Source organism: Schistocerca americana, chromosome 11 (genome assembly GCF_021461395.2).
Source record: "Schistocerca americana isolate TAMUIC-IGC-003095 chromosome 11, iqSchAmer2.1, whole genome shotgun sequence".
Classification (NCBI taxonomy): domain Eukaryota; kingdom Metazoa; phylum Arthropoda; class Insecta; order Orthoptera; family Acrididae; genus Schistocerca; species Schistocerca americana.
Window position 1 is genome coordinate 153,243,664 of NC_060129.1, and position 24,499 is coordinate 153,268,162.

General features: G+C 42.5%; 1 protein-coding gene across 13 annotated transcripts in view; it reads right to left on the minus strand.

Annotated features, from left to right (window-relative positions):
* Positions 1 to 24,499, minus strand: part of LOC124554092 (eukaryotic translation initiation factor 4 gamma 1-like) — a 656,327-nt gene that overhangs the window by 65,571 nt on the left and 566,257 nt on the right. For all 13 annotated transcript variants that reach the window (XM_047128148.1, XM_047128144.1, XM_047128153.1 and 10 more), the window contains one exon: positions 2,320 to 2,542. In XM_047128148.1, the coding sequence (XP_046984104.1) occupies positions 2,320 to 2,542 (223 nt within the window). The remainder of the gene's footprint in view (positions 1 to 2,319; positions 2,543 to 24,499) is intronic.

Here is a 24,499-nt window from a genome sequence, read left to right on the forward strand (position 1 = left end):
AAGATTTCTTTGAGTCCCCTAACTTCAAGAAAGTATTACAGTGCAGCATCAAAAACCTTAAGACTAATAATGTCAACAAAAATCACAACTACTATAACAAGATGTCCTATGCTCTCCTGATACATCGCACAGCACATCAAAGGAAAATGTTGCTTTCTGGCCAAATATTGTTAAATAATCGAGTAAACCAGCCTTTTAGTGTTGAAGCAGAGGTTCAACTGATCAAAAGTAGAAATTGTGTTACGCTGAAGGACAACCACACCACAACATTTATTATAATCCAAAAGAATCTTTTTTCCAACATGAAAAAATCATTCCTAATGGGTGCTGTTTCAAATGTCCAGTAAAATTAATTTCTGATGAATTAAGTAATTTTGTTTGCTACATGGTTATACCACAGTTCCTCAAAAATATCCTGTAGTTAAAACAGACTACTGCAACAGCCGTCAGCATAACGGCTTGTCACGTACTTTTCCACCCTGGCAAGCTAAAGTAGCTGACCTGGAGGATATGGTACGAATTGCTATCCCAACAATAATTTTGAACTCTGCTACAGTCAAGCAGAATTCCAATGGGTTTGTTGGGTCACTATACAAACAGGACGACAAAATAACACAAAATATAATGAAGCATGAAACTCCCACTTCAAAATTCTTGGCACTCAAGTGCTTCAGTTACACCCGAGTTCTTTAATTCAGTGATTAAATAAAATTTTTGCATAGATCTGACCAAAGTCAACTACCAGAGTTACCAAGAATAATGAGTGGCAAAGGGTATAATCCTTACCCCACTCTGATAGACACCGCAGACACCACCTTCCTCTAAACAGAGCTTTCAAACTGTTTATGAAAGGGCTCTAGCACACAATGGAGACAGCAAAAGATAGTGCTAATGCAGAATAGTGCATTAAGATAGAGCACACATTTTCCTAGAACTATATATGACAAACTCAATGTGCCCCATTCAAAAATACAGATTACATGATGAAATTGTTATTGAAGTGGCAGTTAGCACTTTCTTCTGCTGAACCCTTGAAGTAGAAAAGAGTGGAGAATGGCAAGGAAATGTAACAGCCTACAGGAGAGACAAGATAAATTTAATTTCAGGCCATATCTTACCAAGCATAATCTAGGCAGTTGATGGAGTAATTCCATATGCACGTTTAGTGCCGAGATAGAAGCACACACAAAGATTATGAATTTTTTCGCCTATCTTCTCTAGTCTCCACAAATTTAAGGCATGTTCGGTCCGCCAAACACAGCGGTAGTTCTACAGCGATGTGCTAAAAAGCAAAGGTGCTAAATTTTTTATTCTGTTATCAAAATTGGTTGAGGTACTGGACTTCCTGCATAGGAATCTGTCAACTGCCATGCTTCCCGTTAAAGGGATATATACTGTAGCATGTGACACGATTATGTTTAACTTAGCTCTCAGCACATGAAATACAGTGTGATGCAATTGAGCTTCTAACTGCCCACACAAGAAACACCCTCTCCATCAGCACAATGCCAGGCCACAGATGAACACTGTGACATCTACAACAATCCGGACTCATTGTCAATCAATCATCCTTCCAACATTTCCACCCAACTTGAACCCCATCCAATTTTCATCTGTTTCCGAAATGTCACTTTACAGTGCAAGCAGAAGTGAAGTTGTGGCCCTGTCAATGAAGTCAAATGTTCTACAGTGATGCTATCAACAAACTGTTCACTCTTTGAGGAATGTGTGTCACCAGGGCGAGTTGAGAAATAAATATGCAGATGACGGCAGTAAGTTAGTTTGATTTAATAAGCTTTAAGAGTTTTCACAAAAAGGAGGCATTAATTTTCAGCATGCCCTTGTTAATACAATTACTGTATCATTATGCAGCATATCCCTAAGTTGAAATCATTTAGTGAATATGCAACTGGGTAGTGCAACGCGGTCTGACAAGTTTCGTGGCAATGCAAGGAAAAAAAAAAAAAGAGGTCTGAGCTTAAAGCACAGAGAGAATGAGTGACACTAGACAGTATGTGTAATCAAAGGCTTCAAAGCACAGAGAGAATGAGTGACACTAGACAGTATGTGTAATCAAAGGCTTCAATATCAGAAGAGATTTATTTATGAGCCAAGTGTACCTTGATCTATGCCACACTGTCATAAAAATGAAGTTTACGTTCAAAATTTTTGAACTATGTGGCTAATGTTGACAGTACAAGCCTCCGGGCTCAAAAACCATTTGTCCCTGCCTACAAGTACCACAAATAGGTGTAATTAAGAGAAGCAACCAACAGTGCTGCCAAATACTACAAATATCAAAGCTGGGAGATTTCTCACCTGGCGGGAACATTTGCAGGAGGTGGCGGCTGGGTTGCCGGCTCTTCCACAGGCGTGGCAGCGTTCTCCACAACCGCTGCTGGCGCGGGGCTGGCTGCGGGGGCAGAGGGAGGAGCTTCCGAGAATGCATCCATGTCCGTACCTTCCTTCTCGGCACCCTTCTTGTTCTGTTCGCGCATCTTCTGACTGCGCTTCGACTTCGAGCGAGACGACTGTTTACTACCTGTGGGCAAGAAGAAACAATTACTAATAACTGTTCCTGCTCTGGAATCCACTTATGTCCTTAAGATGTTTCCCGAAATTAAAAACAGTAGAGTGCAGAACAACAGTACATAGGTGGAAGTCTCTTGTGGGCACTACTGGTTGTGTTTGTGCTAACAATTACACTTTAAGAACTACGAAAAAATGTTTTCTTATACAACACACACTAAGGAGGCATACTACTGTATACATCACTTATGCAAATGGAGATCTGCATTTACAAATGCAGACGTTCTCACTATTTAGTACGAAGTATTCAACCTCTCTCTCTCGTGCATGCGAGTGAGCGTGTTTTCTGGAGAATCAATTTGTAATAGAACTCCTCAAGGCAACAGACATTACTAGAAACATTTTGACCTCGCCCCCGTTTCTTAAAATAAGAATTCCTTCATTAATAAAATGTTGCTGTAAGACAAGCATCATTTGCAACTTATATCTCTTTAGTTTTCTTTACTGGGCAAGTATAGATCGTGAGCATTTAACTGACCAAATCGTATCACTTACATTTCATATTTTCTGAAATGGAGCCAATGTTTTGCTTTAGGTGCTAAATGTGGAGGAATATTGAAAGCTGGTCACAAAGTACCTTTGATTTTATACTCGACACTCCGAAGTGTGTGTGTGTGTGTGTGTGTGTGTGTGTGTGTGTGTGTGTGTGTGTGTGTGTGTGTGTATATACAGTCACACAGTCACATTCAAATTTGTACTGAACAGATTCGTCTTGCTGCTTAGCTACAAGTTCTTCCTAGTCTCTACTGGCGTAGATTGCAAGTTAATATGACACAGAAAGGTAAATGTGATTAACATTTAAATTATCTCCACACCAGTTTACGTGGGACACATACTATGTCCCTTACCAAAAATTTCATAGAATTTATACACATACCAATATTATATATTGAAAGAGGATACTTCTCTCAAGAACAACAACGCCCCTGCAGTTCAAAGCGTGTGCCGAAATATTGGCATTTTAAAAATAATTTGAGCTACTGAGTGGAAAACCACTTCTCATAATATTTGTACGCATCCATATATGCCACAAGAGTTTTAAGCTAAGTGAAAATATTAAAAATTAATGTTTATTCAAGAATTTCCCAATAATCAAATAGGTTGTTAGTTTTATTATAAAAAGTCAATTCGCCACGAAAAAGCCTTATTTGAACGAGGTGCTTTACTGAGTTTAACAACAAATTACGGCGCCACTTGGCGAGTTTCATATGAAAATATTTCCCCAGGTGAGAGAAGTTGTGAGTGGGACATAATATTCGAACTGGTCAGAGATGGAACCCAGGGACTATTGAGCCTCAAATTAAGGTGTTAAGAGTCTCGCGGAGGTTGCGCGGTCCGACAATAACAGCGCCTCTCAGCGTCCATACCTGGCGCTCCTTTCTCTCTCGCGAGCTGTGACGTCACTGGGGCCCCAGCCGAGCTGCTACTGTGCGCCTTCTCACTATATTAAGCCTAGCCCCGGCGGCTGTGGCGCCGCGCCACGGCAGCGTCGCAACTATCGCTGACGTCACCCCTCATCCGTGACGCCATACGTGACGTCACACGTCACCCCAATACGCCTGCTATTTCTTCTGCGGTTGTTTTTAAAATTCTAATGACCTTGCTTTTTTGTCTACACGCAATACGCTGTTAGAAATGACGTGGCTATGGGACGTAATGATACATTTTTGTATAAATAGCTGCCTCGCTCTAAGGGGCAGAAAATAGGTTTTTTAAGAAAAATGGTTTTTTTTAACAGATTTGGGAGTGGAACTTTCTTACTGCCAGGCATTCGTTTTCCAAAATACCAACAATACTCCGTATCCCAGGTCTCTCACCCCACTACAACCAACGTATGGGCCGCCCTTGCTAGTGGGTTTTTGCAGGTTTATGAGTATCAATATTAGATTGCTTTAACGATACGTCTAATTGTTACTTTATCATACATTATGGATAATAAACGTAGCTCGTGCTACGAATTTTTGCATCACAAGCTGTATTTAACTGTAATGTATTTACTCTGCAACAAAACAATGTGAAATGTTTACACGGTATTTTCTTCGTCAAAGGGATGTTCATTCTGGGAAGTATCTACGAAATGCCAACGTCTAGAGTGTTACACGGTACAGAAATCTAGAAAATGCACGTACAATGTTATTCTTTGAATTACAGCTGGACAAGTCTAAGTGTGGTTCGAGCTGTGCTGACGTCGCTTTAGCGTCAAGAGCGAGCACTGCAAGCGGATATATACATTTACAAAGTGGCACACCTGCCCAGAAACTGCCTACCGTTATACCCCAATATCTTTCAGCAAGTTGGATTCAGCGTGCTACCCAACACTCCCTTACGACAGAGCTTTGCACAACATACTATACCGCGCCCTCACATGGCAACGAGGTTTTCATTGCCCCTTGCCGTACATTCTCTCAAAATTACTTACCAGGTAACTAACAATTTCCAGAAAAAAGCTATCAAACCACCAACGATTTCCGTAATCAGAATCCTTCCTTTACACTAGCAGCTTTCCTTCACAGGATCCGTGGAACAACTACAATGCGTTAAAACTCTGCGATCGGAACTCCAGATTCTCGTTGAAACGCAGTAAAACCAGACGGAATTCTACTCATTCTGTGCAATCTACCACAATACACGCGAAATACCACAGAAAAGAACTGCGACCCCGAAATTGCTTTTACATCACTTGATACTTCCTAATCGAGGTAAGATTCGAGTGTTAATAATGTGTTCACTTCGACGGAAATTAGGAGACAAATTTTAATTTTAAGAAAGTAAATTACGGCAAAATGAAAACTTTCCAGCAGAAATTAACACAAAAGCATCTCCGACGTAGGCTTAAGGCTCGTTGGCTGCCCAATTACCACGCTCATGATATGCTAATAGACAACTGAGGAGGTCAAAACTAAATTTCCCTGTTTTCTTTTCAAAAATTGAAAGCGGTATGCTATTGTCCTCCCCCGCCCTAAGAACTGAATTTTTTGGGAGGGGAGGGGCACCAATGGTTGACATTAACTGGAAGGCGGAACTTTTTTTTTTCTTTTTTTTACGTTGACAGCACAGTTGGCGGTGAAAGATACGGATTGAAAGTCGGACCCTGGAATACATACAGTCGTAATAAAACACTGAGATGACAAGCCATGAGACCACCTTTTGCAAAGCATAGTGAACCAGCTAGAAGTGGCATGGACTAAGATTCATTGGAAGTCCCCTGCAGCCTCTACAGTCGTCTGTAATTCGTCAGTCGTGCCGGTGTAGGCTTTTGTGCACGCTCTCGATTACGTCCCGTAAAGTCCAAGAATGACTGCAAATGGTCTCCTCCAAGTAGGCGAACGTACCTGAGCCGTGTGTCGGCTCTCAACATATATCGCGCAGTAAAGATTGTTCTGAGTCCTTCCATTCCATCGTTAATTGATTCTTGCATATTTATCGTTATGCTGCGTAAGATTCTTTTGAGATTCCCCTCTGGTCTTATCGATCATCGAGTCGTTGCTTCCTGTTAGCCTTGTGTACGGAAATAAAATCTTTGGGGGGGATGGCCGGTTGGCTGCCTAGCTGTGGCGAGTCGGTCGGTCTGTTTTTAAAATCAAGAATTAGAGAAACCGCGGCGTGGCGTGGCGCTGGAGAGTTGGCTGTTCCGAGAAGCCTCGTGGTCTATCCTGGTGGTGCGAGACGAGTGGGACGAGTTGACGGGACAAGGCTGTAAGCTCTTGCTGTGAGCACCCGGGGGCCACGGCTGTGGTTCCGAGTCACTACTTGGTGGGAGCGGCAAAGGATGTCTTAAATTTTCCGTCCGGGGGCGGGAATGGAGGACTAAACTCTCCTAACCTGAGGAGTGGTATTTCGCCGCCGTGGGTGCAGAGAAGACGAGGGCTCCGGTGACAGAGCGCGTGGCTGCGAGACTGCGCTCAGTTGGGTACGGTGGCGATCGGGTGTGAGGAACCTTAACATCGGAGTTCACCTGCTGTTTCTCTGATAAACTGCAAGTTAAGTTGGTTAAAGGTTTAGATGTTAACTGAAGAATTTTGGTTTGTGCAACCAGCGTCTTTTCTGCATTGTGGCCCCCTGCGTTCGGGTTTCCTGTCCCTGTCGCCGGTGTAATTATAGACAGTGATCTTTTAGCTTCTTATTAGTACTGCCTGAGAGGAAGTGTATTTTTGGGCAGGGATTATGGTTCCTGATTTGATTCTTCCTCCTCCCCTAGCCTCGCGTGGGGTCGATGTGATTGCTGAATTTGAGGCGTTGTGGGTCTGTTGGTCCGCTTCTAGCCTGAGCATCCTTCGGGTGACAATTGTGGCCGCCCTTACACCCAGTCGGTTAATTATTTTTATCCCACGGCATTTTGGTGGCAGGACATGGTATTAAAGTAGTTGGTTATTGTAAAATGTTAAGTGGTTATATTTTACTCTGTTTTTGGCCACTGTTTAAAAAGGTTTAGTTTGCCTTTCATTGGTGGGTTTTTAAAATTACGTGGCTTTAAAATGGTTAGTTATTGTAAAAAGCGAATGGCTGTATCTACTTTGTTTTAATCTACTTGGCATCCTTTGAAAATTCTAGTTCCGCCTCCCTGTTAGCGAGCCCTTGTAATTTAATATCTTCTTGTGCCAAGGTTTTAAAGAAGTTGGCTCCCTACATGTTCAGTAGCGAAATTGTATGCAAATTGATGGTTTTTGTTTCATTACTTGGAAAGTTTTAATTTTGTTATTAAATGCTTTATCAAAGCCTGTTTTAACCCCTTACCACATAATGTGCCAGAAATGGCACATACCACTTTTCTCTTTATCAATCTCATATCTGAGAATATATTTCCAAACTGCATGTTGGGACAGATATGGCACACAGTCAAGAGCAACTGTGCAAGTAGTGTATGCCATCTGTTGGTAGAGTAAGGAATTACTTGTTATGAATCTTTGCTTTGTGTTGCTAGCTGTTTACATCCAAGTTTGGTCTCACAAACAGTTGCAATCAGGCACAGTAAACGATTGATTTCAGTGTTTATATTATTTGCAGAGGAAAAAGGACATCTGTGGACAGTTATAAAGAGGTAAGTTTATATATTTGTTCATTAGAATACATATAATACTGAAAAATAGGTCTGTGACGGATATGGCACAACATGCAGTCTGGTCCAATCGAGTACGTGGTTGCATTTTACCTAAGGAGGCAGCAATGAAGATGAATGGTCGAGGCAGCATGGAGGAAAAGATAGCAACAGTAGACGGTGTGCAACTGTCATTAGTCTCCTGGTTTGATAATAAGTAGTCAACACTTTGTCAACTTACGTTGGATGCAAACCAGAAGGAGAGATCAAGAGGCTTTTCAGGGAGGAAAAAGTATATAAAATGGTACCTTGTCCACACACTGTGATGATCTACAATGACTACATGGGGGTGTCGATCTATTAGATTCTATGCTAGGATATTATAGAATTCAAATCAGATCAAAGAAATGGTACTTGAAGATATTCTTTCATCTAGTTGACTTGGCTTGTGTGAACAGCAGGCTGTTATGGAGAAGAAGAAATACGGACTACATGCCCCTTGTTCATTTCAAGGTCGCAGTTGCAGAGGCCCTCTGTAAAATTGGGAGATCCTTATCCAAGAAACGTCGTAGGCCAAACAATGAAATACAAAAACAGCTTGACTGCAGTAAGAAGAGAGGCCCTAGAGCAGATCTTCCACAGCATTAGGTGCGACTGGATGGGATACATCACATGCCTATCTGGCTGGAAAACCGTGGTCGTTGCAAGTATCCAGAATGCAAGGGAAAATCCTATATAGCGTGTATGAAGTGCAGTACAACATTGTGCTTGAATAAGGAGAGAAATTGCTTCATCAAGTTCATAATGAATAGAGAAAAATGGAAACAGAATGTGTTATTTTCTCAAAATGTGTGTATTGTAATGAATAGAAAGCAATTGTTTTACATAAATAGAGTTCAGCTAGTTCATGTACGTATCTTACTGTGTATTTTCCACATTGTGCATCATCAATCCCAAAACTGGTATCACATGGTATCAGTCGTTACCGCATGCTGTCCCATATATGGCACAAACCCTTAATTCTAAAATAACCGCCCCTACTCAAGATTTAGAATTTTTTAAGCATTTTTTTATGAAGTCAGAACATCAAACATAACATGTAACATTTTTTTCAGAAAAATAAAAAAAATCATGCAGTAAGGATTAAGTAAAATGGCTTGGCCGTTAACTGTAGAATAAATTGTTTTGAAAAGGCACTCATGCCTACTAGTTTTTTGGATCTGTTCTTGGTCAAGTGATAAAGAAATGACTAAATGGTTGAAGTAATCAATAAAGAAATTGTAAATTGCAACTCGACAGTTTCGCAACTGAGGGTATTCCTTGATTAATCTTAACACCCGTCTCAGTAACCATATCCGTCAATCCATGTGAATGCAGCCCACACCACTATGGAGCGATCACCAGCTGCTTAGGTCCATGGCTTCGTGGGGTCTGCGCCGCATACGATAACGCTACCACGAACTGTTACCAACTGAAATCGGGACTCGTGTGACAGGGCCACTGTTTTCCGGTCTACCGTCACGAGCCCAGGCAATGTCATACTGTTAGCGAAGGCACTCGCACCGGTCGTCTGCTACCATCTGCTACCACAGCCGCACTGTGCTAACGGATGCGTTCGTCTTATATCCCGCATTGCTTCCTGCGATTATTTCACGTGGTGTTGCTTGTCTGTCTGCACTGACAACTCTACGATAGCGCCGCTTCTGTCGTTAAGCGAAGGTCATCTGCCACTGCGTTGTCCGCGGTGAGAGGCTATGCCTCAAATTCGGTACTCTCGGTACACTTTTGACACTGGATCTCTAAATACTGACTACCCCGTGCGTCTAGCTCCAGCTACCATTCCGCGTTCGAAGTCTTAGTTCCCGTTGTTTGACCACGATAGTCACCGAAGAACGAGTGAGAGCTCTTCAGACGCACTGCCGTGTGTGTGTGTGTGTGTGTGTGTGTGTGTGTGTGTGTGTGTGTGTGCGTGTGTGCGTACCACGACATGTCGCCTCGGTGAAACTCGTTTGGTGCCTAACGGCATAAAATTAAGCTAATTTTTCCAGGATGACTTCCGAAGCGAAGAGGACAATTACCTCAGCACTAATGAGATATTTATTCAAACTGAAAATGTTCAACTGAACCAGATAAAGCATGGGACTACGATTACGAAATATGGTGTCTAACTTCTATCTCGCCACGAACGTTTACATTTGCCCGCGACTTCCCTAAATCGTAGTCAGACGAACTGATGGTTCCTCGGGAAATGGATGTTCGAAGTCGTCTATACTTCCAATCAGCTTTTGATCCGTCATTAATGAATTCATCGTCAGGACGTTAATTACTTTCCGCGTACTGTCGACTTTGCAGCACACACAACTGTATCTTGTCAGACTTTGCCAATCCTGTTCTTCATTGCAGACGTAATATTTTCGTGTGCACATTCAAACAATGGGAAGTGGAAATTCTCTGTAGACGTACTTAACGGAGCCAAAGCTGATACAGCAAACCACTTTTCAAGGAAAAATTATTTTCAGATACGGTATAAAATGTATTTATCATTTAAATTTCGAAGTCTGATTACAAATACAGACCCTATCAATGTACTAGCATGCGTAAAACTGACTATTTGATACATTCGGGACGACTGGAATGGAACAAAATCACCTTCAGACCAAGCGGTCACTTAAGTTTACCTATTCCAAATCTATTAGTATTTAACAGTAGAAGAAACGGAAATTACTCATACAATGCGATGCGTTTATATTTAAACGAAGTCAACGCATAGAGCAGTTTCATACCTCTCATTTGTTTCAGATAAAACTTTCCATCAAACGGTTTTCTGAAATAAAACCATTATACGTCACTATGTGTAATAATTATGTAGCATAACAAAGCCGAAATATGTAGTATACAATTGCGCTGTCTGAACTAGTCGACAATGAGAAAAATCTGGAAAGTCTTATTAATACGAACGTTTTCTTTCCGAAATGTGTCATTGCTAATGTTACGCACACTCAAGACAGTGACATTTATGGTGTGTAGAGGATTTTCATAGGCTGCGTGCACCACGAATTCGTCGCTGCCCAACGCATAATAACAATGTGGTAGACAGCGCATTTTGTGCTCTCAAAGCAGCCACAAACCTGGCCTGCTTGGCTAGTGGGTGCAACGAACTCTCACCAAGTCGTCTTTCATCGGTTGCGTAATTGGAAGATCACAGTCCACAAATCTGTCAATGTAGCAGTTTCAAAAAAACTGCTTAACGCGCTTCAGTTGACAAGATGCTTTCCTCGGTACCAAATGCGGAAAATGCTTAGAACATTAGTATCGTGAAGCCGAGATCGGGATACAGTTTCTTGACTGCACATCTGTTCCAGTACGTTATAGCTCCATTGTCAATGTAAACTATTAGTGTAAAGATCAGATACTTGTTTCACATTTTACCAAGAAAGTTCAGAATGTTAAGGTGCGCTCACTGTAACACTCAGGACAGACTACTACAGAACAGTTATCGAATTTAAGAGGTAACAAACCAGTGCCGGTTCAGGTACGGCAACGTACTGCAATACTGTGAGCCACATGGTCGCCACTAACGTTGGCACCGGCCCTGGGTTGCCTTGGCCATTAACGGGATTTCACATGGTTAATGTAAAGGGTGACCTGATCACCTTGTCGCCACATGGTTCTCTCGCCCGCCCAATATCTTCCCGTGGCGGAATGTGTGTACCAACTGCGTGCCGGTAGTGTTATTCGTGTGAAAGTGAGTGAAAATTCTCTAAATGTTAGAAAATCCTGTAACTGGGAGGAATTTGGTACGAGGCCGGTATTCTAGTGGGCTGTGGGAAACCGCCTAAAAACCAGATCCAGGCTCGTCGGCTCAACTCACGTCGTTCGACTGTCGGGCGGATAGGGTACAGGGCACGCGCACTCCCCGCCCCGGAATGGCTCTAACATGAACTGCTGGTTAATACCACGGGCGGATGCAACAGGAAATCTAAAAGACCTGTCTGCATAATTGCTGGAAAATAGTGTAATGTTTCTTTCACAAGGTGATAATGAGAAACGATAGCTCCTTAATAGCGATTACGAATTCATAGTGCTATCATACAGCTTCGTTCGAACTTACGATTCTGTACGGCATCTTGTCGATTTCCAAAACCTTGTCGATGTCGACTCGCGCTTGGCAGTTTTGAAGTCGTGCACACAAAAGGCCACTTCAAATTATCTACTCTCCTCCTGTGTTCCAGACATACTGTAAAACTGTAGTGTTTAGTCTCCCATTACTAAATTGAAGCCTAGTCGCCAGGCAGTGCACGTCGGAGCATCAGGAACTACAGAATAAGTCGTGTATCAATGCGATCGTACTGAACGGCAAGAAAGCTAACAGCACACCGTTAGAAACAGTTGCACTGTAACTCCCACAGCTCCCTACCCAGCTGAACTACAGGTCAGAAAATCCTGGAATTTACTAGGGAACGAACCAGAGACCTTGCTACCCAATAGAGGGGAAAAAGGAGAGGTGGGTTAGGGTAACGGCCTCGGCCTGCGAGACGGCGACCTTGGTGGGTTCGTTGCTCCTGCTACGCTGCGCTGGCTCCAACAGGTGGCAGCCGCCGTGCAAATCTCTCAGGACGCTGGATGTCTCCAGTTAAAATCACACTCCGCATATCTGCTTTCGGGTTGTCTAACAAAACCCTTTTTCGAGCTATTCTCCGGATTATTCGTTGGTCTGGAACCATTACCAAATTGTACAAGGTGCTGCAGAAACCACGGCCAGTTTTAAATTGCTCGCCATTGTTGCACATGGCTTTGTAGTGTGTTGATACGCGTGCAAGTCCGTAGTGGCGCTATATCATTATCACTTAGTATGGGTCGTTCGTCAAACATTGTTTTCGCAGCTGAAACGTTTTTTGTATGCGATGAGTGTCGTACGAACGCAGCGCTTTTTTAGGCAACAATTTGACACCGATCGTTTTCATTAAGTTACATACCAGAAGCAGATTATCAAATGCAACAATTATTGTAGAGAGGTCAGCAAAGACAGCTTCTGAAGATCACAGTACACTCACTGAAAATGATCGACTTTAAACCAAAATTTCTCAATTTCATGTCTGGTGAGGCAATTTTGATCTACAGGGCTATGTGAATACACAAAAAACTTTAGGTGCTGGGTGATGAAACGAACGCGTAGTGTGTACTGTGGCATGTCTGCACGGTTCAATTCGTCAGCACTTTCTAGAGATTCATGCAAATGGCATTGCTATCCAACATCTGAACGGTATGTCTTGTTACAAATGCAGGAAATGCGTCCTAAGAATATCCCATTGCAATCGTCGTGGTTCAACAGGACCGCCCACAAAGCCAGAATGTCCATCACAGCTTTACGCAGCATATTATCGGGCGTGTTGCTTTCTGATTTGATGACAAACTGGCCACCCTGTTCGCCCATATATAGATTTGTGACTTCCTGAAATACGAAGTGTAAGCTAACAAGCAGTCAAGTAACATTTACGCCGGAAATCGAAGTCATTAGCGACGCTTCGCGAGGTTATGGCGCGCGTGCCTGTTCATGCCGAAACAGCATCGATTACAAACATGGATCAAATACATCGATTACAACGAGGCATGTGATACGGGTATAATGCGCACCGTAAGGTAGCAAGCAGAACACGTTGACCAAAACGAGAATGAGTGGGTCTAACTGTGTAGAAGTCGCTAATACTCGTTTGCAGTTCTCTCGTACACGTTGCAGAGGCTCTGGAGACTGTAAAAATTGAACAATTAACTCCCTCAGCGGAATTCCTATTAAACATTAAAAACTAAGAAATTGACACGTAAACAAACATGGGGCGACAATAGACAGTGCTTTCGGCCGAGGACTCGCACTGCGCTGAAACACGCATATGCCAACCATCATCAGTGTCAGCCTATCACGTTATAGAGCGTGGGACGCCACTGACTGCACTGGCTTAGTTTCCATATTTTTGGCAGATTGCCATACCTATACCTTTACCTCTTACCATCCAGCTACTTCATCAAAACAAAGGGACACACACACACACACACACACACACACACACACACACACACACACACACACACACATTCTATCCAATCGAAACCACCCAGTTTGCTGAAAATCTAACTCATGCCTGCTAATAACATAATCGCCAACTTGAGTGGAACATTTGACAGCTCGGCGAAATGCTGATGGCAAATCTCAGCTTCTAGCCTTCTGCATACGGTTGCGAATCAACAGAGAATGCAGGGCACCATCTTTCGTAGACAGGGTCGTGGAAAAAGCACCTGCATAACGCAGGCTGCTACCGAGTACATAAATTTGAGATCACTTGTCAGCGGGACACTATCTCTTGCTTGCCAGACAGGTGCACTAACCACGGAGCATTCACATATGATAGTGAGTACCTACAGGCTAGATAAATCTTCACCAGTCCTGTTTGGGAGAAGAGATCACCAAGCTGTGCATCTCTTCAGTGATACAGTGTCGTGTGCGGCCACACACTGATTTAATTCGGACCCCCCATTTTATTTCTGGCATATTAAGGAAGTTTACCATAATTTTAGTCCACGTGTTTAATGGGCTACAATCCGTCTTCCACTTCCACTCTTCCACACATGCAGATGAAACTTCTCATAATGTTGACATTTGACAATGTTACAAAAATAAACATCTCCAGTATACCGAACCGACACGGACTAACGAACACGGCTACTAAATATAAATAGTATGCTATTTTAAGGGGAGCACAAATGGCGTATCCCACTAATGTTAAATTTGCTAATTTCGAGACCCATTTTCTCAAGTACTACATGAGAACCCAATGAAACTTTTTATGCATTGTGTACTTACACCTAATTTTTCTCTGTTTTGTTTCTTACTTGCGTTTTTACTCGAGTTTCTGTGCATTTTACTGGAAATACACAAGCTACCATCCTACAGATGCCATAGCATAAGGTTATTATAAATTAACTGTAATAAAAAGTGTTCTATAGTTTCTCAGGCAACTGGTCATTTGAGAAAAACTTTCTTCAGAAATTGTAATTCAAATTAAAACTCCCATTTTTATATAAACAATTGCCGAAACTAGGCAGTACGGTACTCATTATCTACACTTCAAACATCTTGCAGCCTCAGACAATTTTCAGGCTTACCTCAGCCTTGTACGGCTCGCTTATTCCGACTAGTCTTCACCAGCCATTACTTCAAGACCACCATTAAATGTTACGACAGCATATACACCAAGTTCCAATGTATAGTACCACAAATACAATTCTAGGTACTCTTCTCCACATAGATACTCTTCTCCACAATACATTGTTGACTGGTTCACTCAAATTGTTTTTTCCCTGCACGACATTTCTCCAATAGATCTCTCTAAATGTAACACCAAGTGACGAGCTCTCGTGGGTAAACTTATCTAAACTTCCATCCGATTCAGCGTTTTTATATTTACACCACTCACCTGAACGAAAGGTGTGATACAATCTGCCGCTTTTCCATAACATTTAGACAATATTTGTTGCTTCTGATGGCCTGAACATAGTTGATAGTAGTGTCCAACAAACGACTCAAAACGGTCTTGCTATCAGCAGTGGTAACAGCTCCCGCTTCCTTAGTTATACCGAGAGTATCGCATGCACGAGTAACCGAGAGTCACAAATGTTATCCCTGGGCTACTAATTTCGGCAGCACAGTTTCCATTACAATTTAAATCGTGCTGAAACCTTTTATGACTGTACAGGTTTTGAGAAATAATTTGTAACAGACGAATGTTTTCTGAAATCCTAGAAAGTCCTATGCACCTGAACATATTTCCAGTATAGTAAACTCAATAAATCTTACACCAACTTTACCAGTTGCATAAAAGTATTAAAAGTTTTCAACAAAATGGCCATTTATACTCCGCTTAACCCGAAACCAGTGAATGGGCAACGCCAGTGCCACCGTGGCGAACAGCATCTTGCAGCCAGAGAGAGAAGCTTAAAGGCGCATTTCACTCAAGAAATGTTACCTTCTCAATATTACCAACCCAATGCATAAATTGTGATAGTCCCGCAGCCAGAACAGTATCACTGTCTCGGCTGTATAGGTGGCTCATGTGTTGTCCCAACAGCAGAGACCTCACATATCACATCACTGCAGAGAGCGAATCGAAAACTAGAGATTAATAATGCCGCGAAACTCATAGTTCACGAAATCTGTCAACTAATGTATGAACAGCGGCTTTCGAAGGAAATTCGAGACGAATAATGTTGACAAGGTGACTTGGGCTAAGAAACAATTGTTAAAAAGTCACAGCCAGTGTTGTCTTCTGGTCTGAAGTAGTATTCCACATTAGCCTATCCTTAACAAGCTCTCTACTGACACGTATCTTCCGCACTTCTGTAACACGATTTTTACTTCCATTTTCCATAACGTCATATATAATTTTCTGCGTAAAAACCCTATTTTTCAACCTCATCTCCGCTCAATGCGACGGCGTTATGCCACCCTACTGGGAGGGTCTGCATGCCCGCATGGTACCAGTGTACTGGTCAACGTCATACTACAGGTCGGGTGCGTCAGCACTACCAACACTTCCAGTTGTGCAGCGAGGAGTGTGCGTGGTTACCTCGAATGAGTGTCCGCACTTTCCAACACTGCGGAGTCGTAGCTGCGTGGAATGCGGGAGTACGACCTCGTTGTGATGATCAACACCTCGCCCCGCTCTTTTTCACTGCCGGTTCTCCGTAGACATACTGCAAGCGCCTGTTAATATATACGGTGCTCTGGCTTTCAGCCAAAAGAAACTCAACATGACAGCTTTCTGCCGGGAACGCACCTCAGTAAAGTTACGTGTATTGCCGCCAACTATCCGAACTATATGGACTGAAGAGGGAATATTCCACGGTGTCAACAAATTCTGCTTTTTTTTCCAAACGAAATTGGTACAATAAAGTGTTGCATTACTTACTGAACACCCGTCGTATATGAATCTGATAGGAATAGAATGAAGATATGGGCAAGACAAGACTAGCTGGAGGATGGAAATATTCCAGTCGTGTGGCTAATTTCCTATGAAGGGCGGAAGACTAATGTTCAACATGAGAAAGGGAACCACCCCGACATTCCGTTTGAGGAAACAACGCTCCAGGTGAACCCGGATGGCCGGAGGGATTGTAATGCCGCTCCTCTGACGTGCCCACTGAATTTTTTTGCTCGATTCCCGTGCACCAGACGCTGCAACGTAACAACTTCCTACGGGCGTGTGGCCATGGAACAAAGCGACTAGTTTGGCCGAAGGCAGGCGACAGTGCACACGACGTCGGCACCAGCCACGGGACTACAGAATCTAGGCCAATGTCCCAGCAGTATGGCAACAGTTTCTAGCGTTAAAGTACATGTACATAAGTAGTTAGTGCAAGTTAACTACACTGCTGCGTGAAGCGGGAGACATTTGCGGTTGCAAGAAATATCAGTAGTTAGGAAACACGAGCAACCCCGTACCTTACAGATTCCTCGAAGAACCGGGCATCCATGTGTAGAACAACTTCAACAGCTCAGTTTTAGGAAAAGTACTTCACACACCTCAATGTTTGCTACGTTGTGCATAATACTGAATGAAAACACAATGCCCGGCGCAGCAGTTTTACAATGTGGACGCCGAAAATCAAAGCGATAATCTAACTTCCTTTCATCACTGTGGAGGATGTCGGGGAAAAAGTTTCGAATAGGTTCATAATTTTGTTGGAAGTTTGCTGGAAATCACTACAGGCTCTGATTTCCAGAAACTGGATGAATATAGTCTGCATTAATTTGCACGCTGTGAGCTACAGTCTTACGACATGGTCACAGCTAAATGGAATACTTTGTCCTAGTGTGTTAACACTTAACATACGGCTACACTTCTTATACAGTCGATAACAGCCCTTACATTTTTTAAATTCGGTTAGTTGTACTTACAATTTCTTCCGTTTCATATATGCGACAGGGTGGTGGTACAGCAATAGATTCACATTACGACTCTACGGTGTGACACCCGCAAGGTCCTGTGCCCAAATGGGAACCAAGTCTTTTGGGGCCATTGTTGAGTGTTCCCCGAAGTGTGTTAGCACCTCGAGGCCACGGGTTCAACCGTGCTCATGCGTCACGTAGTTGACATTTCAATGCTACGTGATTATGAATATCCCAACCCCACGTACGGAGATACGAAAACGGAAATGGCGACACATTGTTCGCACTTTTTGTAACCTGTGAGCGAGCACCACAGGCAGTATTGGCATTCAAAATGTTACTGGAGTGCAGTACGATCGCGCACTAAGTGCTCGCTTCGGCTGTACACGCGCACAGAACCGGGAGACTGCCAGACACAGGTACACAGCTGCCGTCTAGTGGCCCTGGCGACATCGCAGCCAACGCCCTGACCGCAGGCCATGCAAACTTTCACTGCACGCCTGACGCAATGCACCGTCTACCCCACACCTCAACTCCTCTAGGCTCCATCTTCCAAATCACGGTTTACCTTCGGAAATATATTCCAAAAATTTACTGTTAATCTTGGCTACTCCATTGGCAACATCTCAGCCATCTATACTCAACCTCTTTGCAGGGCGAAAATCTGCAACACCTGTGCGGTCCTGGAAAGTATAATCATAAAGCTATCCACCGATTCGCTAAATAACAATTACCTATTGGCGCTAACACGTACATATGGTAGGAAGTCGACAACGGAGTTTTTTGCTCACACACTTTTAGCTGAACTTTCAGTTACATGCGGGTGCTGCTATCTCAATTTTTAATTCATTCATATTAGGGAAAGAGATTAGTAATCTATTGTGCTAATAACCGCAAGTGGCACTGGCTTCAATAACACCAATGACCTTGTAAACAAAATGCGATAGTAATGAAAATTCTCCTATCCGATAACTAAGCTGATAATTTTACGTCGTCTGGATCGATAATAACTGTGTCGTAAGCAATACAGCTCTTTGCTAACGAGGAAACGTTTAAACGAAGTCATTAACAGGTCCCACAGATTCCGTCTCGTCGCCGTCAAAACTCCGGCACAGGAAGACTTCTTCCAGTGCCAAAACGTGGTGCTTTAAGAAAATTTAATTCTTCAATGCCCTTTAAGCACGCCATCAACTCCTATTTTACTTGTTATAGTAGTCATACCAGGACGGAGAGAACACCGCTATTATAGCTGTACTCTTTCATACCAGCGACCATTTCCCGATCTCAGTGACGCCAATACTCAGGGCTAAAAGCAAGCAACCTAAAAGGGCAGCAGAGGAGTGTAGCTTGTGTCCTTTACTTGTATACTGGGAATGGTCTAGCAGATATATATAGCAATGGGTACAAGATCCGAAAAGTTAGGAGTAGGCTTAATGGAAGTTACATTGTAATAAAACGATTTCGCTCACTGGATGAATTTTCATCCATAAACAGTAGCCTGTGTGTTTGAAATACATTGCAACATATACAGCTACATAATTATAAAAAAGAATCTGTTGCAGTAATATATTCGCTGATTTCTGAAGTCGTTTTGCCCAGTGTAATATGATACTCCACATTGGGGGAAGGGGGCTGTAGGCTCCACCCCGCCACCACCCCTGCTGACATGCGAACTATTTCGTGTGAAGTTAACTACTGTACTGGTAATATTTAACGTACAGTAAATCGTATATATAATATCGTTGGAACTGCGCGAGAACTAGAAGCGTGAGCAACTGCTTAACTGATTTAAATACATGGGCAAGTATGAAGAAATATATATTTTAGTCACCCAAGCAGTCTCTCTATTTTCTTAGGGGAAAATTTGTAGGGATTAAACGAGCAAACATCTTTCCAGAAGAAATATTCATAGCATTTGCTTGCGTCGACAGAACGGATCTGTTAAATTAGGGTTCCTGTAATCTAACTACACTGGTCACTCCACATCATAAATTTCACCCGGCCTGAAAAAACGTTCAACGCTATTCCTTTCATCGATGTGCCACAGCGCGACCCGGGATAACCTCTGCGTCTACGGTGAACAGATTTCATTATCCCGTTGCTATGGGTTTAAATGCAGCAAACCCAACCAAATTTCTCGTCACTGTCCTTGAATACGAGGTCAAGAGGTCTTTCACTGCTACCTACGTAAGGCTCGCTTCCCTAGAAAAGGCTACCACCTTTTAAGTGATGCCTGTTGGGCAATCCGAACGGATGAGGAAAAAATTATACTTTATCGCGCGAATGTGTTTAGTAAATAAGTCCTCCATCCGAACGTTGCTTGAACACCGCAGTGCTTTACTTGATGTGGCCCTTTGCAGAGATTGTCTTTTCTTTTGCACTAATTTGTACAGAACCTGTAGTTTAACGCACCACAGCGCATTTTGTCATTTTTCGTATTAATCAAGTCTTTCGAGATGCGAAAGTAACGGTAAATGAGAAGTGACAAGGTCTTCAACATTCTCATCGAAACTACATTAAGCCTTTTTTCGAATAGATGACTTGACAAAAGCGGTCATGAAACCTAAAATTACCACTTAATACGAGCGCACATAAAAGAACAGCTGTTCTGTAAGTTACAACGTACTGTAACGAGACTGCGTTTCGTGGGCAGCTTCGAGAGGAACATTGAATACTAACATGTACAGCTTTTTTTTAAATACTTTTAACTGAGAAAGCAACCTGGTTGTGTTCGCTCCTCCAGGAAGCAGCTACAGCTGACGTCCCCTGACCCGCATAATTTGGCAGGTGGGTGCGAGTGGCACAGTAACATAGCTTGGCTGACTTTTTGTACTTTCGACTCGCCACTTGGGGGGATAACGGTACAGCTGTCCGCGTTAAAACATGCCACAACCGGTTGCCGGGTCCCACGGAGGTGGCCCAACCTCGAAGAACATGGCGCCTGCCGAAAACTTACATGTCGTAAAAACGCTCGTGACGGGGTATTTCGGAAACATGGACTGCAGTTTTATGAACGAATATAAACTCTCCGTTATATTCACCACATATTCGCTCTTCTATTAACTGACAATTCTATGCCACTCTTACGAACGGATGGAAAAAATGGAATTACGTAACTTTTTAACTGATCAGTGCCTGTATTCTCTGCCTAAATATTTTATATCATATTCGAGCAGCCAAATTAAATGAGTGCTAGATCAAAAACAGACACGCTTCTCACTGACGTTTCAGAAATGGGCAAATTCACACTAACGAAACACTGATGACTAAAATACTATTGGATAATCCCTGGTTTCTAATCAAAAATTTCATACATACCTAGCGTCAGCCATCCTACAGGTTAGTGCACTGCCAACGAGAATAGACGGCAGGCGAATCCGGATAACAAAACTGTTTGTTTGCTACAACACGCACGAGAAAACTGCTAAACGAACAGAGCTGCTAACAGCTGTCCCTTTCCAGCGGGCGTGAGATACACGTGTGCCGCCCGCTCACATCGGCCGCGCCGCGCTCGGAACACTTCGGCAGTCTTCGGCTGAATCCGCCTCGGCTCGCCAAAGAAGTTGAGAAGCAGAGGTCATGCACGTGGTAAATTTTTCTTTCCTTTGCCTAATACTGACCATATACCGCACGCAACTGAGCGGCTTTCCCGCGTTACACCAACGTTCTAAAAATCTAGAATGTTCAAATCACGTATTTTACGACAAATGGGGCACAGGAAAGCTACTGGGTAAGTTCGTCAGGACCCTGGATTTGACCTTGTAAGAAGCGGGAGTTGACGGACGATTACCCAGGTTTCCCAGAACGTTCCACAGTCCAACGAGCGATCGTTTATGGTTGCAGTAAGAAAAATCCGGGAACTCAAAGCCTCATGTACGAGTTTGGGTCCTACTTTATAATAACTGTTAGACGTGTAGAGTCAGTTACTAAACTGAACTACGGACTCGAGAACCGCCTATTATCAACAGGTCTTTGAATACCCATACATGTTGTAGCACCTCCGACAAAGTGTGTACCTTTATTCACTTCTGTATAACAAACATGATTTAACCTTGTGACATTTAAAAGTGTGTACAAACTCCACTGGTATGCAACTGGAATTACCATGTGTAATTGTTTCTACTGATTCACTGGTCTAATTAGTTACTACCCCGTATACCATAGTAGACGTTGAAGTAGATAATTATGCAGGTTTATTCATTGTTTGTCCTGAAGAACATGCTGATATGTATTTTAACGTTATCCTGGAAAACAAGTGAAGTAATAATGGTTTGATGCAGTTTGCACGCTAGTCTATTCTGTGCAATCCTGATGGCCAATGAACTACTGTAGAATCTGCTTACTGTATTCATCTCATAATCTATAATTTTTACCCCCATATTTCCACACAATACTAAATCGACGACTTAAAAATAAAATCAACGAATCTCATATGATGCCATTCTTTTCTCCAAATTTGATTCTATAACTCAGTTACGCGACCTTCTGAAGTAATCTTCAACATTCTCCCGAGCACAGAATTTCGGAAGTCGTTCTCTTCTTACTTTTACTATCACCTAAGTTTCACTTCCATAGAAGGCTGTAGTCCGGTCCAATTCCTACAAAAAATCTTCCTAATCGATTTATTGCGTGTGTTAAACTCTTTCTGATAACGCTTTTTTCTACTGCAAATCAGTCTGCATTTTATATCCCAGTTACGTGATCTAATTCCCTCACTATCGCCTGATTTGAATTCGACTACGTTCCATTACATATCTTTGAAGACAATATTCACTCCGACTCCTCTTTCAAATACTTCACTGGGAGAACTTTAATGTCAATTCCTATCCTGAAAGTATATATAACACCATCTTCAGTCACTAATATTTGTGTCTTATTACACATGAATTTCAGACCTTGTGTGCATATCGTTAGGTGTATTTCTGTGGTTGAATTTTTTTCTTGCGTAAGATGCTGCTTCAGGTAGTGCAGTTCAGCTAGAAAAACTGAGGACAGGGCTTTAATGCAAAGTGTAGTATAATAAAGAAGATTAACTTAAGGCGTTGTTCAACGTACTTTCGGTGAACAGCAACAGTAGCGTCTGCAAATCCGAAAGACAAAAATTAAATCTGACTTTTACAGGATTGAAATACCCATGACAATGGTACAAACGTGCTGTTGCATTTTCTGAGCGTTAAAAAGAACTGCCGACATAAAAGGCGTACATGAGCGAAGTTTAATCTACTACTACTACTACTACTACTACTCGAGCTTCAAAACCAAACAATGGTTACACAGTAGTTAGTATGCGTAAAGTAACACATCAACTGTATTACTTGCATTTTATATCCTCACCCTAACTGAAAATACAGACGTGAAAGTCGGGTTATGCAAGCAATTCGTCATTACCAAAAGTTCTCACGGAACACCGATACGAAATACATTTACGGTTAATATTGGAAAAGTTGGGAGGTATAGTAACTGAATACATTTGCCCATTTCATTGTGTGTATTAGTGGTATAGATGAACTTAAATGAAGGTCGGAAGAACTTTAACGCAGAAAACCACAACGTTGCAAAATAAAAGTAAACATTGCCTGTAGTGCATTCGTATACTATCCAGCGAGCAATGTTGTGACTAAGTATTAGGGAATTGATTTACGTAATTATGACAGAAATTTGATGGAGCTGGACGTTGCATGTAGCCTCCAGAACCGATCGTAGCAAGGCAAATAATGTTCTTAATTGGATTCCCACGGAGTAAGACGATCCATAAAGCAAGATGTACAGATAACAAAACATAAGGGAATGTGGCTGCTTTTGTCTGAAAACCGCTCTTATTGAACAGTGATGAACAGCTAATTTATCAAACCAGCGATGCTTTATTGAAAAATTAACTGAATGGGGGCTCGAGCCCAGTTCTGCAGCATTACACCCCACAAATGCCCTCTTATCCACCTCTTCTTTATCCACAGTCGTTGAATAGGTAACGCAAGAGCTGATGAATGAAAGCTAGCAAGGAAGCCTTACAGCTACTGCTAAAACGAATTTTTTCATTACAGAAGCGAATTATCCGCATTTGCGTGAGAATTTTATCGAAGACAACTTGTCAGAAGGCATATCCTTGATACGTGAAAACATCTCGACTGCCCTCCCCACTACAGAAACGGTAATCGTCACAGATTGCGTGTAGTAAATTTCCATGCACAAACATCTCCCATCAGTTGACACAAAAAGTTGTACCGTACTTTTCCAACCGGGAGAGCTGCATAGCTAACCCGCAGGATAGAATACGGAGTCCCTCTCCCAACAACAATTTAGAGTCTTGCCACAGAGGTCAATCTCCAATGGGTATGTTGGGCTCATAGCATTATTACCTTATTCGAACTGGGAGAATCGCTACTTCTTTTCTGTAACATGGTATTGTTGCTGTTTTGTGCCTCTCGGGCCAATACTATTACTACAGACATGTGATGGAGGAGATTGCGGGAATACACTTATCTAATCCCATAAATAAATGGAGGACCCAAGACAATTGCAAATGAGTGACCTTGGTACTACTAATAGGCCTACTGTGGATTGATGGGTGTCAAAAAGAATGCCTCTACTATCTGCGGCAGCTGCTGCTCTTTCTCCTTATAGCTGAGTAGCTTTTGTTAGGAGTTGTGCCTTCTGTGTGTACAGTGATCCAGACTGCTGCCTAATCTTTCTTTGTGGGGATGGTTCTCACCTTCACTACGAACATAGCTACCAAAAAACTGTCGTACAACAAACTTTGCGTCAACTGTCTCCTCACATTTTGAATCTTTGTAACTAGACTTTCATATATATTGTAGAGTTTATGCGTGTCAATTCTACAGAACACAGATGTGAGGGGCCTAATGTAACGTTCTGCAGTAGCCAGAAATTTGTCAACCAAAATGCGAGCTTCCTTCAACTCCACTCGTACCTGAGCC